Below are 14,559 nucleotides of genomic sequence, written 5' to 3'. Positions count from 1 at the left end.
AAATTTTCTTCTCTATTCTCACACATCTGTATAAAAAACTGACTTATTATTATGTTTACCAGGAGGTCCTCTACTGAAATTTTAATTTTCATGTCCCCTGGAGTAAGGGTTTTGCAATTGACTCTAGGGTAGGGCCAAAATGGATTTATTGGTGTTAATGCATATAATGTTAAAATTATCTTCTTTACTCCCACACACCTGAAAAAAAACCTGAATTCATGATTTTGTAGACCAGATCTTTAAGTTTTTCGCCAAAATTATAGGTTTCACAGTTCTTTTTTAAAGATTTCAGGCAAGGGAGGTGGTCGTCATTACAAATTTATAATTTTTACTCCAGTATGAAACCTAATTAATTAAATGCAAATATGAGACTCCTCGACAAGTTTATGTATGGGTTATATGCTACTCAGGTGACCGTTCTTTGTTATAGTGCATTTTCTCTTGTTTTAATTGTTTACAAATTTCTAAACTATACTCTGTCCCAAGTTTTTGCTTCCATCACTTTTTGCTTGATATTTCGATAATCATCAATACCTTTGTGCTCAAACTACGTTCATCCACTAATATGAAAAATGTCCAGATTATCTGTTTTGAAACGCCTCCTCTACCGCTTCAGGTTTCAAAACACATCCAAAAATAGAAAGCCTATCATGATTTTGCATTGCATCAGCCATTAATAAGCTCGGATGATAACGTTGAAAAATTGCATGAGGTATCCCGAGTACTTTCAAATGGAGAAAAGATGTAAACATTTCCCATTATAAATCTCTCTTTCACAGGTATATGTATGGGTATTTTTAGGTCACCTGAGTAAACTCAGGTGACCTATTGCTATCCGTTTTCGTCAATTGTTGTGCGACGTGCGTTGTGCGTTAACAATTTTACATTTTTAATTATTATATTAAAATAAATATTATAATTATTATTTCAAAGATATTTTTTTAATATAATATACGTAGAGGAGAGATCAAGACCTATAAAATATCTTTTTTCGTTTTTTTTCAATAATTTTATGCATTTCCTATTCTAAAAATGTTTTAGATCCATATCAATTAGCAGTATGTTTTACGGTTTTGTCTCTCGATGCTCAAGACAGTACTGTTACATTAGTCCATGACAAGCATGTGCTACCCAGTGAACGTTTACCATACTATCATTTTATGTGTGCATGTTGAATATGAAGCTTCTACACATATGTAGTATCAGTTGCAATTACTATTTCTTGTAACAATACCCCCCCCCCCCCTTCAAAGTCTTATGACTGTCAAAGTAAACTGTACTTGATTTTAGTTCCAATTGTTTTACACAAAGGTGTGAAGCCGTCACACTGACAGGAAATGCTTGAATGTACAGGATACACAGGTATGAGGCAACGAGTGACCATCGTTTCAAAACAGATAATCTGGACATTTTTCATATTAGTGAATGAAAATATTTTGAGCACAAAGGTATTTATAGATATCGAAATATCAAGCAAAAAGTGGTGGAAGTAAGAATATTTAAAAAGGCTTCAAGTATTTTGATTATATATATAACCTCTGTTAAAATCTGGTTAAATATCGTCATTAAATATAAATGAACATGCAATTTATTTTCTCTTCGGGGAGATAACCCCCGCTTGTATGCGATACTTTTCCATCGATAATTTTACTGTGGTGGAGACAGGTAGGTGATGAGTTACCGTGATGTGAATGCGGTATACCTCTCTCACCTGGCCGATTACCTTGATGTGTTTATACCTTGATGGGGTGCAGAAAACAAGGGATCCTTATATGCAAGAATTTTGACATAATGTTAATTCTTAATTGTTTGGATCGTGGCCCCTGGACAATTCTTAGATAGGCATGGAAGTATCTACCAATTGTTAAATCAATGTCCTTCTGGTTCTGGTGTAAGGTTTGGGGCTCGCTGTAAAATTCAATTTATTGTATTATTATCTGATTTATTGTTAAGATGATAAATTACTATATATAGGTGAATGTGAAGAAAAGTGGAAAGTAGTTGAAAAGACACAGACCAAATGTGTGGTTTGCTGTGTTCGTGGTCCAACTAAAGATGTTGTGGAAAATGCATGGGAACAATTGAAAATACAAGTTGGAGCTTACATCCAGGTAAGGATATTTTGAAGTTTGTGATTATTTACACCAGAATATACTGTTGGTCTCCTAAGGTAGGCTGGGGCCACAATGAGGGGGGTGTGGGGATGGTGGTTAAAATTTTACATAAATATCAATAGAGAAAAATCTTTGAAAATCTTCTCCTCAAAAATAAAATTTAAGAAGGTAGCTGCAGGTCTGTAGCTCAGTTTAAAAATAGGCAAGTTTTGTGCACAATTAGTTGCAACTCTAAGCATGTAAGGAACTGTAGCTTTAAGGTCTTTATTCTGAATTTTTTCAGAGCGGGAGGTTATTAACAGACCTGCAGCTACAAAAGGGGCTTGATGTTTTTAATGTAAGGATAAGAGGAGAAAATTGAAGATTTTTTTTAAACTTTAATTTATTTATTTCTTAAGAAAAAAAGGCAGAGTCTAGTAAAGAAAACATTCTATATAGCAAGACATCTACAAATCTATAAAAAGCATAATATACAAGCTTATCAACACATACTGGAATAAAACTGGCTCAGTCACTCACTTAAGAAAGAAAGGAGAACCTGCTGAATTGAAGCATCCACGTAGTAGAAGCTACCCAATGTGTGTGACATCGCCACAATGATAGTTATTGGATAGTTATTGAACCCAGTTAGGCAAAGGTTGGAAGGTCTATGAGGTAGAATGAGAGTACTGAGACAGATTGAATTGGTGTAAGTTATTGCAGTTAGGATACAAGTAATTATGTTGCAAAGGCTTAAATGTGTTGTGTACCGGCAGTATGCAAAATATTCAGTTTTTTCAACCCCAATTACGGGAGTCTGGCTAGACACCAAAATTTATGGAATATGAAAATTTGTACAGTATTTTGAATTTCTTGCTACATGCCGCCATTTTCCTCTAATTCTCACTCGTGAGACACTGAAAACATCACCTCCGTTTGACACATTGGACCTTCCAATACTTGTGTAGTGTACACAAACCGTCGCATGTGAAGGTGCGAACTGCCAATTGGGATTATTATCTCGCTATAAGTTCGTATCAAGATAGTATACCCTTTGGGTAGCATTGTTTTTAAAGGGGTATCTCATTATAACTGTGAATGTTTCATAACTTGATTAAATGAATTAATCCAACTTAAGAAATATAATATATGACTCTAAGCCAGCTCTCAGTACTTAATATATATATGATGATTAAACATATTTATTGCCATGAATACGCTGAAATAAAGGATATGGGTTTAAGTTTTATGTGCAGAAATTTATGTAAGGTTGCATTTGCTGCTGTTATTTGGCATTGCTGATGTATATACAATGTATCAGTACTATAAACAAGATGTAGATTGGAGAGACATTTGCGACAATGTTCATTTGTTGATTTAGAAAAAAGGTGCCTTTGTTATCAGAAGAATCAAAACGATATTTTGCACCCTTGTTTGGACCGTTTTTTGATGGACAGAGTACAGTTTTTCTCATTAACTTTATGCTGGAATGTGATTACTGTAAGAATGTCCTTTGTATATCTACAACTTAGTCACAATTGGTTGTACGGGTGGATTTTAATGAAAATCATGCGAGACACATAAGTGCACCTTACGATCTTTGATTATCCATAAGCACGCATGGTGGCTGTTGGACATGCACAACAATCACCAGTTTCTTTGCGAGATCTAAAAAGGTATGCTGCACTTGCGCTTCACTCAAGGAACCTGTAAGATAACGGTACCATTTAACTTGAATGAATGATGTAAGGAGATCTCTTTTGTCCCTGCGTTACATGTACGTTGACTGCAAGTCACATGTGCTGACCATCAACATATAAATTGAACGCACAGTAAATGTACATCATACGTACATCAATTGCTCGAGGTGCATGCAAATCACCCATTAACAAGATTTTTATAAGAAGTATTTATTAAAAAAAAAATCCCCATAAGGATAAAAGGTCGACAGTTTTGCCATTCATCAAAATTAAATCAAAGCTTCTATTAACCTTGATCCTTCTAAAAATCAGACAAAAAGATGTAAGGCAAAGAAAAAAACAGGATGAGAAGAAAAAAGATAATGAAGAAGATTGTAGAGAAAAGGCATGAGATTTCCGATTCACTTTGCATGCATGCTAAGATAGAATCATATACATTTTCAGAGTAAGAAGAAGAAAAATTATATATATTCGCAGAACGATATTTTCAACTAAAACCAACAAAAAAACTCCAACACACCCTGCTGGAGGAAGTTGTTGTTTTTGTTAGTTTGATAATTTTTATTTGTAAACATCTAGTAATTTCTCAATTTTGAAAATGTTGCTTATCATCTCATATGACCATTAAAACTTTATAAAACTATTTTTATACTTGTATCATGAATGAAGTGTAGATGGTGTCACTCTTTTAATAATAACTTTTGTAAAAGCAAACTTAAGTAATGCATACCTGTTAACCTTTCAAAGCTGCTATGTGGGAGAATCTCCCCCTTACTAACTTGGCTAAGGGGGAGATTTTGCGTAAATGACGTTTTTTCACGTGAAATGCAAATATGTATTAAAAATACTGTTAGATACCTTATTTTACCATTGTAATTTATTAATGCATTTGCAATCATTTAAATTTTTTTTTATTTCTATAATAACTACCAGTGTGCAATTACAACTTGTGTTGCTGTACATGTTCAGAAAACTATTATTTTGTTTGCATGGTACAATACAAGAAGTCAATATGGCCACTTTTTATATTAAGTCTTCTTATTGTTCAGTATTGAACCATCACTGCATGCTGACATCTAGGGTAAACACAGAAAATTTATTTTGCGTATTTTGAATTTGCAGTGAAACCCAGTTAAGAAAATACCAGTAATTAATATTCATTGAAATTATTTTTTGCTTTATATATAGGATAGAGTTTTAATTCACAAAACAACATGTATTTCTCCAGTATCATTTAAAAATGATCTCTGTTGTAATGTCTATAGCATCCCTGTAATTCATAGTACCGGTGTCATATAATATTTTGATACTGCGAAATATTGAACCCGGGATCAATATATTATGCGATATTATGAACCCGGGTTCAAAATATCGCTGCGATATTTTGAACCCCCCAATAATATATTGAACCCCGGGTTCAAAATATTATGGCCGCGATATTTTGAAACCCCCTCGAATTTTCATTACTCTTGGAGAGGGGTTCAAAATATTATGGCCGCGATATATTGAACCCCTTACTGTTTCCAATTCCCTTTGGAGAGGGGGTTCAAAATATTATGGCCGTGATATATTGAACCCCCTACTGTTTCCAATTCCCTTTAGTGAGGGGGTTCAAAATATTATGGCCGCGATATTTTGAACCGCCCTCTATTTTTCATTGCTATTGGAGAGGGGGTTCAAAATATTATGGCCGCAATATATTGAACCCCTTACTATTTCCAATTCCTTTTGGAGAGGGGGTTCAAAATATTATGGCTGCGATATTTTGAACCACCCTCTATTTTCTATTGCTATTGGAGAGGGGGTTCAAAATATTATGGCCGTGATATATTGAACTGTTTCCAATTCCTTTTGGAGAGGGGGTTCAAAATATTATGGCCGCAATATTTTGAACCCCCCTCTATTTTTTATTGCTATTGGAGAGGGGGTTCAAAATATTATGGCCGCGATATATTGAACCCCCTACTGTTTCCTATTCCCTTTAGTGAGGGGGGTTCAAAATATTATGGCTGAGATATATTAAATTCCTTATTGTTTCCAATTCCCTTTGGAGAAGGGGTTCAAAATATTATGGCCGCAATATATTGAACCCCCCTCTATTTTTTATTGCTATTGGAGAGGGGGTTCAAAATATTATGGCCGCGATATATTGAACCCCCTACTGTTTCCAATTCCCTTTGGAGAGGGGGTTCAAAATATTATGGCCGCGATATATTGAACCCCCTACTGTTTCCAATTCCCTTGGAGAGGCAGTTCACAGTATTAAGGCCGCGATATTTTGAACCCCCCTTTAGTTTTTATTGCTATTGGAGAGGGGGTTCAAAATATTATGGATGCGATATATTGAACCCCCTACCTTTTACTAATTCCTATTGGAGAGGGGGTTCAAAATATTATAGCCACGATATTTTGAACCCCCCTCTATATCTTATTGCTATTGGAGAGGGGGTTCAAAATATTATGGCCGTGATATATTAAACCCCCTACTGTTTCCAATTCCCTTTGAAGAGGCGGTTCACAATATTATGGCCGCGATATTTTGAACCCCCTCTATTTTTTATTGCTATTGGAGATGGGGTTCAAAATATTATGGCTGTGATATATTGAACCCCCTACCTTTTACTAATTCCTATTGGAGAGGGGGTTCAAAATATTAAGGTAGCGATTATATTGAACCCCTCTCCTATTTCCAATTCCCATTTGAGAGGGTGTTAACAATATTATGGCTATGATATTTTGAACCCCCCTCTATTTTTTATTGCTATTGGAGAGAGGGTTCAAAATATAATGGCTGTGAAATATTGAATAATCAACCCCCCCCCCTTCCATCTGAATTACATTGCATATTGAAAATGTAGTTTAAATATTATTTCTGCAATATACTGCACCCACCTTAATTTCAAATTGGAGAAGGGGATCGAGATATAATGTCTCAGAGTTATTTACACACCCCTCCCCAACAATCTTATTAGCAACTTCATGTATACTTGGTTACTCTAAATGATAGTCCTCAGGTGGAAAAGGGGGCTAATAACTGTGTGTTGTGTATACACAGGGTTGGGAAACATTCAAATTCCATTCAGCCTTTATGGTATCCCTATTATTTTATACCAGTAATGAGGGGGTTCAAAATATTATGGCTGCAAAATACGTATTGAAAACCCTTTTTATCACTGGCTATTGGAGATCGAGGGGTTTCAAAATTTAATGGCTGTGAAATTTAATTATAAATAATAATACCCCCCCTTCTTCTTTTTTATTGTTTTTTTAAGTTGGGTTTTAAGATATATATTTTATTTGTAAAATATTGAAAACTCTTATTTTTTAGTCTCGTCATTGACCCCCATCCTCCAAATCTTTACTTTTTTTTGGGGGGGGGGGGTATAGTTGTGCTTTTATTGCAGTCTGTAATAAAAAATATTATGAATGAATATCATATTGTTTTGGTGATTCTTTTTGTTACCAAGAAAATAGGGTATCCTTGGAGGTTACTCTAAATGGTAGTCCTCAGGTGGGAGAAAAGGGGGCTTACACCTGTGTACTGCGTATACACACCGGTGGTATGTAAACATTAATTAGCTCCCTTCATAGCTGACATCAGCCTTTATGGTATCCCTTTTATGTAATACAATTTGGGAATTGCAAATGGACTGGCTCAATCTAAAGGTTGCATACCTTATTAAAGTTGGTAAAATAGGTAGGGGGTTCAATATATCGCAGCCATAATATTTTGAACCCCCTCTCCAATGGGAATTGGAAAAATTGGGAATTTATCTATAAAACAAAGTTGCTTAATATAACCATAATTAAAATCAGGGGATCTCCCATAGAGCAACTCAAATCGGTAAGGCTGCCGATAAATGGATAGACAGATAACACTTAATGACAGGTCATTATTTCGTACTAAAATAAAAGTTGCTACAATTATTATAAAGATATCATTCATAAAATGAATATATTTCTACACATCTATGCATTGAAATATGCATTAAAGTAGAATTTGAAAATTATCTAATATGTTCAACCCCTTTAAAAATATAAAGTATTAAAATGCATATATCTATAAAACTCTCACATTTCTGTATATTTATTATTCAAAATAGTATTTAAAAGTATTAAAAACCATTTTGTGTTGTAATTATGATTTTCATAGGCTACGTTTTCTCTTGGAGAAAACGTACCCGGGTACGTTTTCTCCGGAAGAAAACGTACCCTAGAGATTGGGTAAGTTTTCTCCTGGGTATGTTTTCTCTAGTAGGGGGTTCAATATATTGCAGCCATAATATTTTGAACCCCCTTTCCAAAAGCAATGAAAAATAGAGGGGGGGGGGGGTCAAAATATCGCGGCCGGGATATATTGAACCCCCTCTCCAATAGCAAAGAAAAATAGAGGGGGGTTCAATATATCCCGGCCATAATATTTTTAACCCCCTCTCCAAAGGGAATTGGAAAAAGGTAGGGGGTTCAATGTATCGCAGCCATAATATTTTTAACCCCCTCTCCAAAGGGAATTGGAAATAGGTAGTGGGTTTTATATATCGCAGCCATATTTTGAACCCCCTCTCCAACAGCAATGAAAATTAGAGGGGGGTTCAAAATATCGCGGCCATAATATTTTGAACCCCCTTTTCAATGGGAATTGGAAATAGGTAGGGGGTTCAATATATCGCAGCCATAATATTTTGAACCCCATCTCCAATGGGAATTGGAAATAGGTAGGGGGTTCAATATATCGCAGCCATAATATTTTGAACCCCCTCTCCAATGGGAATTGGAAATAGGTAGTGGGTTCAATATATCGCAGCCATAATATTTTGAACCCCCTCTCCAATAGCAATGAAAAATAGATGGGGGTTCAAAATATCGCGGCCATAATATTTTGAACCCCCTTTTCAATGGGAATTGGAAATAGGTAGTGGGTTTAATATATCGCAGCCATAATATTTTGAACCCCCTCTCCAATAGCAATGAAAATTAGATGGGGGTTCAAAATATTGCGGCCATAATATTTTGAACACCCTCTCCAATGGGAATTGGAAATAGGTAGGGGGTTCAATATATCGCAGCCATAATATTTTGAACCCCCTCTCCAATGGGAATTGGAAATAGGTAGAGGGTTCAATATATCGCAGCCATAATATTTTGAACCCCCTCTCCAAAAGCAATGAAAAATAGAGGGGGGTTCAAAATATCGCGGCCATAATATTTTGAACCCCCTTTTCAATGGGAATCGGAAATAGGTAGTGGGTTTAATATATCGGAGCCATAATATTTTGAACCCCCTCTCCAATAGCAATGAAAATTAGATGGGGGTTCAAAATATCGCGGCCATAATATTATGAACCCCCTCTCCAATGGGAATTGGAAATAGGTAGGGGGTTCAATATATCGCAGCCATAATATTTTGAATCCCCTCTCCAAAAGCAATGAAAATTAGATGGGGGTTCAATATATCGCGTCCATAATATTTTGAACCCCCTCTCCAATAGCAATGAAAATTAGATGGGGGTTCAATATATCGCGTCCATAATATTTTGAACCCCCTCTCCAAAGGGAATTGGAAAAAGGTAGGGGGTTCAATGTATCGCAGCCATAATATTTTTAACCCCCTCTCCAAAGGGAATTGGAAATAGGTAGGGGGTTTAATATATCGCAGCCGTAATATTTTGAACCCCCTCTCCAATAGCAATAAAAATTAGATAGGGGTTCAAAATATCGCTGCCATGATATTTTGAACCCCTCTCCAATGGGAATTGGAAATAGGTAGGGGGTTCAATATATAGCAGCCATATTTTGAACCCCCTCTCCAAAAGCAATGAAAAATAGAGGGGGGTTCAAAATATCCATCTCCAATGGGAATTGGAAATAGGTAGGGGGTTCAATATATCGCAGCCATAATATTTTGAACCCCTTCTCCAAAAGCAATGATAAATAGAGGGGGGTTCAAAATATCGCGGCCATAAAATATTGAACCTGGGTTCAATATTTTATGGGGGGGTTCAATATATCGCAGCGATATTTTGAACCCGGGTTCAATATATCGCCGGGTTCAAAATATTATATGACACCGGGTTCATAATATCGCATAATATATTGAACCCGGGTTCAATATTTCGCGGTATCAAAATATTATATGACACCGGTACTATAAACTTTACAAACTCTTGTGAAATGCTTTTACACTTTTTCCTCGAGCTTCACTTTTATCGGTAGCTTGTATAAACAGTCAGTGTTCCAAACTCACTTTGATTTTTACCGACCGTGCTGGCCAGACAGAATTAGTCACGACTCACTGCACGTGGCTTGGGTGCTTTACCTGTGCACCTGTTAAGTGACATCATTGGCTGTGTATTGTTTTCTTTGGTGTTACACAGTAAAATCAAGATGTTTTAATTAAGCTTTCACTTAATTTTTTTACAACTAAATACGTAACTGATTTAAGTCAAAACCGGAAGTAATCGTAAAAAGTAAACTGGACTATAACATGTCATACTATGATCATGGTAGACAGTACTTGGATGGATTTTGATATATTCAAGCTACACAGCAGCTTTTTGAGCTCAAAATCAGAGAAAAACCCGCAGTGGTTGTTGAAATTTGCATGTAAATATTCAGAATTGGGGGGGGGGGGGGGTTATGGGGAAGACAAATACGATTGCGGGAGAAATTCGTCTCCCGTGCGGGAGATAGGTTGGATGCGGGAGATCTAAGATTTTTAGGCCGTTTTGCGGGAGTCTCCCATGCAATGCGGGAGGGTTAACAGGTATGAGTAATGTGATGTAGCTTTTTACTTTCATTTGAAGGTTACGTCACAGCTTTTTCAAAGATATTGTAAAGTTAAACAAACAGTTAACAAAATTGTAAAATCATTTTAAGATATTACACTTGCAAGGAATAAAATCAGTTGATAATTTGCTGAAATTAGATTTTTGCTTTCTTCTAGATTTCGCAGGTAGGTTAAGGCAACTCTGAGTTTAATGACCTTCAATATTATGATCAATTTAAAAATTGTTTATTTTTAGAATAACAGTGCTGAATTTGCCAAGATATTATTTTTCTACTCTGGAATCGAGTCAATCTTTGAAGCTACCGTGCCATGGTATCACATGACAGTTAAAAATAGATCAATTTTTTACCTTAAGTGTAATACTACCCGAAGTTCATTTGTTAGTATGATAAATAAACGATTGGCAATTACTTCATGTTTATTTGTATTACTGCTAGAATGCTTTTGTTAACCACATAAAATAAATATTGTCATTTTTCATTGGAAACGCCCTTATCTTCTTCAATTTCAATGAAAATACTACATATTTTTATTTACAACAATAAAACACAGGATTCTAGCAGCACTTTTCAAGTATTTTAGGTCATATGCTTTTGATATTTGGCAAATTAAACTTTCATAATAATCAGGGTAGTGTTACACTTTTGCCTTTTTTGTACACACTGACAGAGGAAAGGCCGGTCAAGCCATAAAAAGCCTATCTGCTTACCTTATAACACTCGCTGATCAAACAAAATATCCATGCCTGTATTATCCTGATTATATCTTAACTGACATTCATCTAAATCTTGGGTATCTGTATCAAATAAGTCTTATTTCGGCGTTGTTTACACTGCATTCCCATGATTTGTCTCCCGAGATTGATCTTCTCTATTAAAATATGCCTGTGACGTCATCGATGATCATTATACGTAATACAGAGAAATCAGAAGATATATTCAGTTAGAAGGGTGTATAGTGACATTTTACGCCAGTAGTTTTTATAATTTAAACCAGATATAAAGTTAAAATTTACATGTTTCTAATTAAGATATGACATCATGCTGCTTATTGTGACGTCATATCAATCATAGGAATTCTTACTCAATCGATCGCTGAGAGTTGCCTTATCATACCCGCGTTCAGAGAAGTTTTTAATATTTTGTGGTATTAAATACGAAAGATAAGTTCTGTTTTCACTACAAATATCATTTGTGTCGCCCAGTTTGGCCAGTCTTATTACCAAAGCAGCAATTAAAAAATGATATTCTTTTTCTATGGGTTCTTTTGATGTTTCAGTATTTGCCTTCTTACAGTACATGTCCATGTTCTTATTAAATGTGGAAATTAATCATTGTCCGTGCAGCTGTTGTGGGGCAAAGAAACGTGCGATTGACTTGCAGGTGACCTATGGCGTGTATACTATTAATGTCGTTCACAAGGCAAACGTACATCTGGTGCACGATAATCATAAGACTAAAATTATGGTTCCTACAGTCATCACACATTGCTAGTGGTAATCCATCTTTAGACTAAATTTTACATGACACCTGACACGTCAAACATCTATTTGTCTTATGGTCATGCACTCTCAATCACTTCAATACAATTTTTAACGCTACGATCAGCCACAGGAGCCATGACTGGAAAAACCTGTAGCACAAGCATGATCACCAAACACATACGGCCAGTTGTGACTGAGGCTTATAACTGTTGCAATAATTCTGATTTTGTACAAGTATACATTAAATTTATTTATCCAGGGAGCTGGGAGATGGTGCTTTTGCCAAAATTACAAATGGAAATTGGTATCAAAAATTTGCAACATCAAGTTGATTGAGGCAGAAGAAAAAGACTTGAGTGAGGTTGATATCACAGATGAAGATGGGATTACGCACACCTATAACTTAGATGATCTTGAAAGAACACAAAAGAATCCTACTGGAGATGTAAGGAAGGAGAAAATTCAGTTTATTCATGGTAAATGAAACTCATTTGAAAAACACTTCTTTCATATATATGCTTTGTAGCCATGTCAATATTTCAAAACAAATTATAAGGTTTTGCTGTTCTAGTATTAAGGCTGATTTTAATATTATAGATTATTACCAGTAATGTATCCCTCCACAAATTTTTGTTGTTGGGGAGGGCTTAAAAAACCCATAGGATCCCTGGCACTGAGTGCCTGTCTAGTCCCCCCAACTATAGGACATTTAAAGACAATTTAATGTACATCTCTTACCATATAAAAGAAAATCATACAATAGAAGGTGTGTATCAGAACATGTATAATATAAAACTGCATTATCTGACCATTAAGGCGTGATATTAAGCAATCTCTGTGCTAGACTCCAATTTAATAAATCAATAGTAAACTTATCCTTTTAATAAAGTACTGTAAGGATGGAGTCTAGACCCATTTATACCTAAAATTTCCAATTTAGCATTGACAGTATGAGGTTGTTTGGAAATTATGGAGACAACACAAATATTTTTCTTATAATTTGTAAGTGAAAATTATTGATGAAATTTAGCATTAACATAGAAGAAACCTTAACAAATAGGGGTACCTCGCACAGATATAAACTCGGAGATTAATATATAATTTTAAACAATTACTAAGTGTGGATAGAACCGACAATTAATAGTAAAGGAAATCAAATTATGTATGTTTATTTTGCTATTTATTGTGAGTAACTTGTGTGCAAGTTTCACAAGTGTTCGAGATGAAATGTGGAGATAGTGCAAATATATTAACCAAGCAATAGAAATTTGACCACGACACTTTAATGAATTTTGATGTCAAGGCGGCACAGCGAATATAAAAAAACTCAAGAATGGAGAAGGTATGTAAACATCGATATCTTAAAATGGAAAAAATAGGCGAGAAATGAAGAATAGTTCATGTTTTTTGTATAAAACAGAGGAGCAAGGAAACAGGTTAAAATGAGGTAATTGGACGTAAGCAAGTTGTCAGCTTACCAGATATGATCTAATGATGCTATAACTGGAAAATTTTCACATTAATAAAATGGAACCTTGCTTAACACTTTAGTAAAATTTCAATGGTTTATCTTTTTCATCAAGGGAGTAAGTGTAAATGTCTCAATAATTTCTGAACAACCCTCGTAAATGCTCAAAATTTAGATGTATGACACAGCCTATCTGAATTTGGAAACCTATATCTGCTGTGTATAATGAATGAAAGTGTATTATTGACTTGCAGTTTGAAATTTATACTTTTAACAATATACATGTATATAAACCCCAAAATAAGTATTTTAACAACATTTGAAAAAATACCCCTGGCGTCGGCACCAGAACCTGGTTAAAGTTTTTAGAGCAGCTAGGTGCCTTCTAATGATTACCAATACATGTATATATCTTAGTTATAACTGGTCCTAACTTCCCCAAACTTGCATGGATGGTGCCTCTTATGATACTTATGCACTTAACAGACTAAATGAATGCTGAATCTGAGCCATATAGGTGTCGGATGCTGGATGAGGTTATGGTATTTGAGCTGAATAAAGTTTTTAGAGCAGTTGCCCTTTGTAAGACAAACTTCAGTTAATATTGATTTAATCTATATCAAATTTAAATAGATAATGCATCTTGTGATTCTGATGCACTCCACAGTCAAGGATGCTGAATCAGAGCCCTGGGTTTCAGATGCTGGAGGAGGTTTAATTTTTTTGAACAGGTCACATGTTTAATAGATATTAGTATTATTTAAAACTTGCATGGTTGATAAAACTACAGAAATGAATCGCAAAGGAGATTTTAGATTTTTTAAGCAGGGGTCTCCTTCAAGATTTTGAGGGTTAACAGGTAGTGCTCAGGTAGTGTAGAAATCATGGTCCCATAGATTAAAACTATTGATCTCAGACATCATTAGTTATAGCTTCTCTGATAACATTAACTCACTAAACCCATAGGACTGGTTAGCCTTCGTCTGTTTTGCCCTTATTTTTGCAGCTTCATCTCCAATTAAATGTTT

At 35.1% G+C, this 14,559-nt stretch overlaps 1 protein-coding gene across 5 annotated transcripts in view; it reads left to right on the top strand.

The window, feature by feature from the left end:
* Positions 1-14,559, top strand: part of LOC105320498 (uncharacterized) — a 140,373-nt gene that overhangs the window by 85,595 nt on the left and 40,219 nt on the right. For all 5 annotated transcript variants that reach the window (XM_066079298.1, XM_066079299.1, XM_066079297.1 and 2 more), the window contains exons 12-13: positions 1,975-2,111; positions 12,323-12,539. In XM_066079298.1, the coding sequence (XP_065935370.1) occupies positions 1,975-2,111; positions 12,323-12,539 (354 nt within the window). The remainder of the gene's footprint in view (positions 1-1,974; positions 2,112-12,322; positions 12,540-14,559) is intronic.

Source organism: Magallana gigas, chromosome 3 (genome assembly GCF_963853765.1).
Source record: "Magallana gigas chromosome 3, xbMagGiga1.1, whole genome shotgun sequence".
Taxonomy (NCBI): Eukaryota; Metazoa; Mollusca; class Bivalvia; order Ostreida; family Ostreidae; genus Magallana; species Magallana gigas.
Note: the sequence above shows the minus strand (reverse complement) of the source record. Positions and strands in the feature narration are given on the sequence as shown.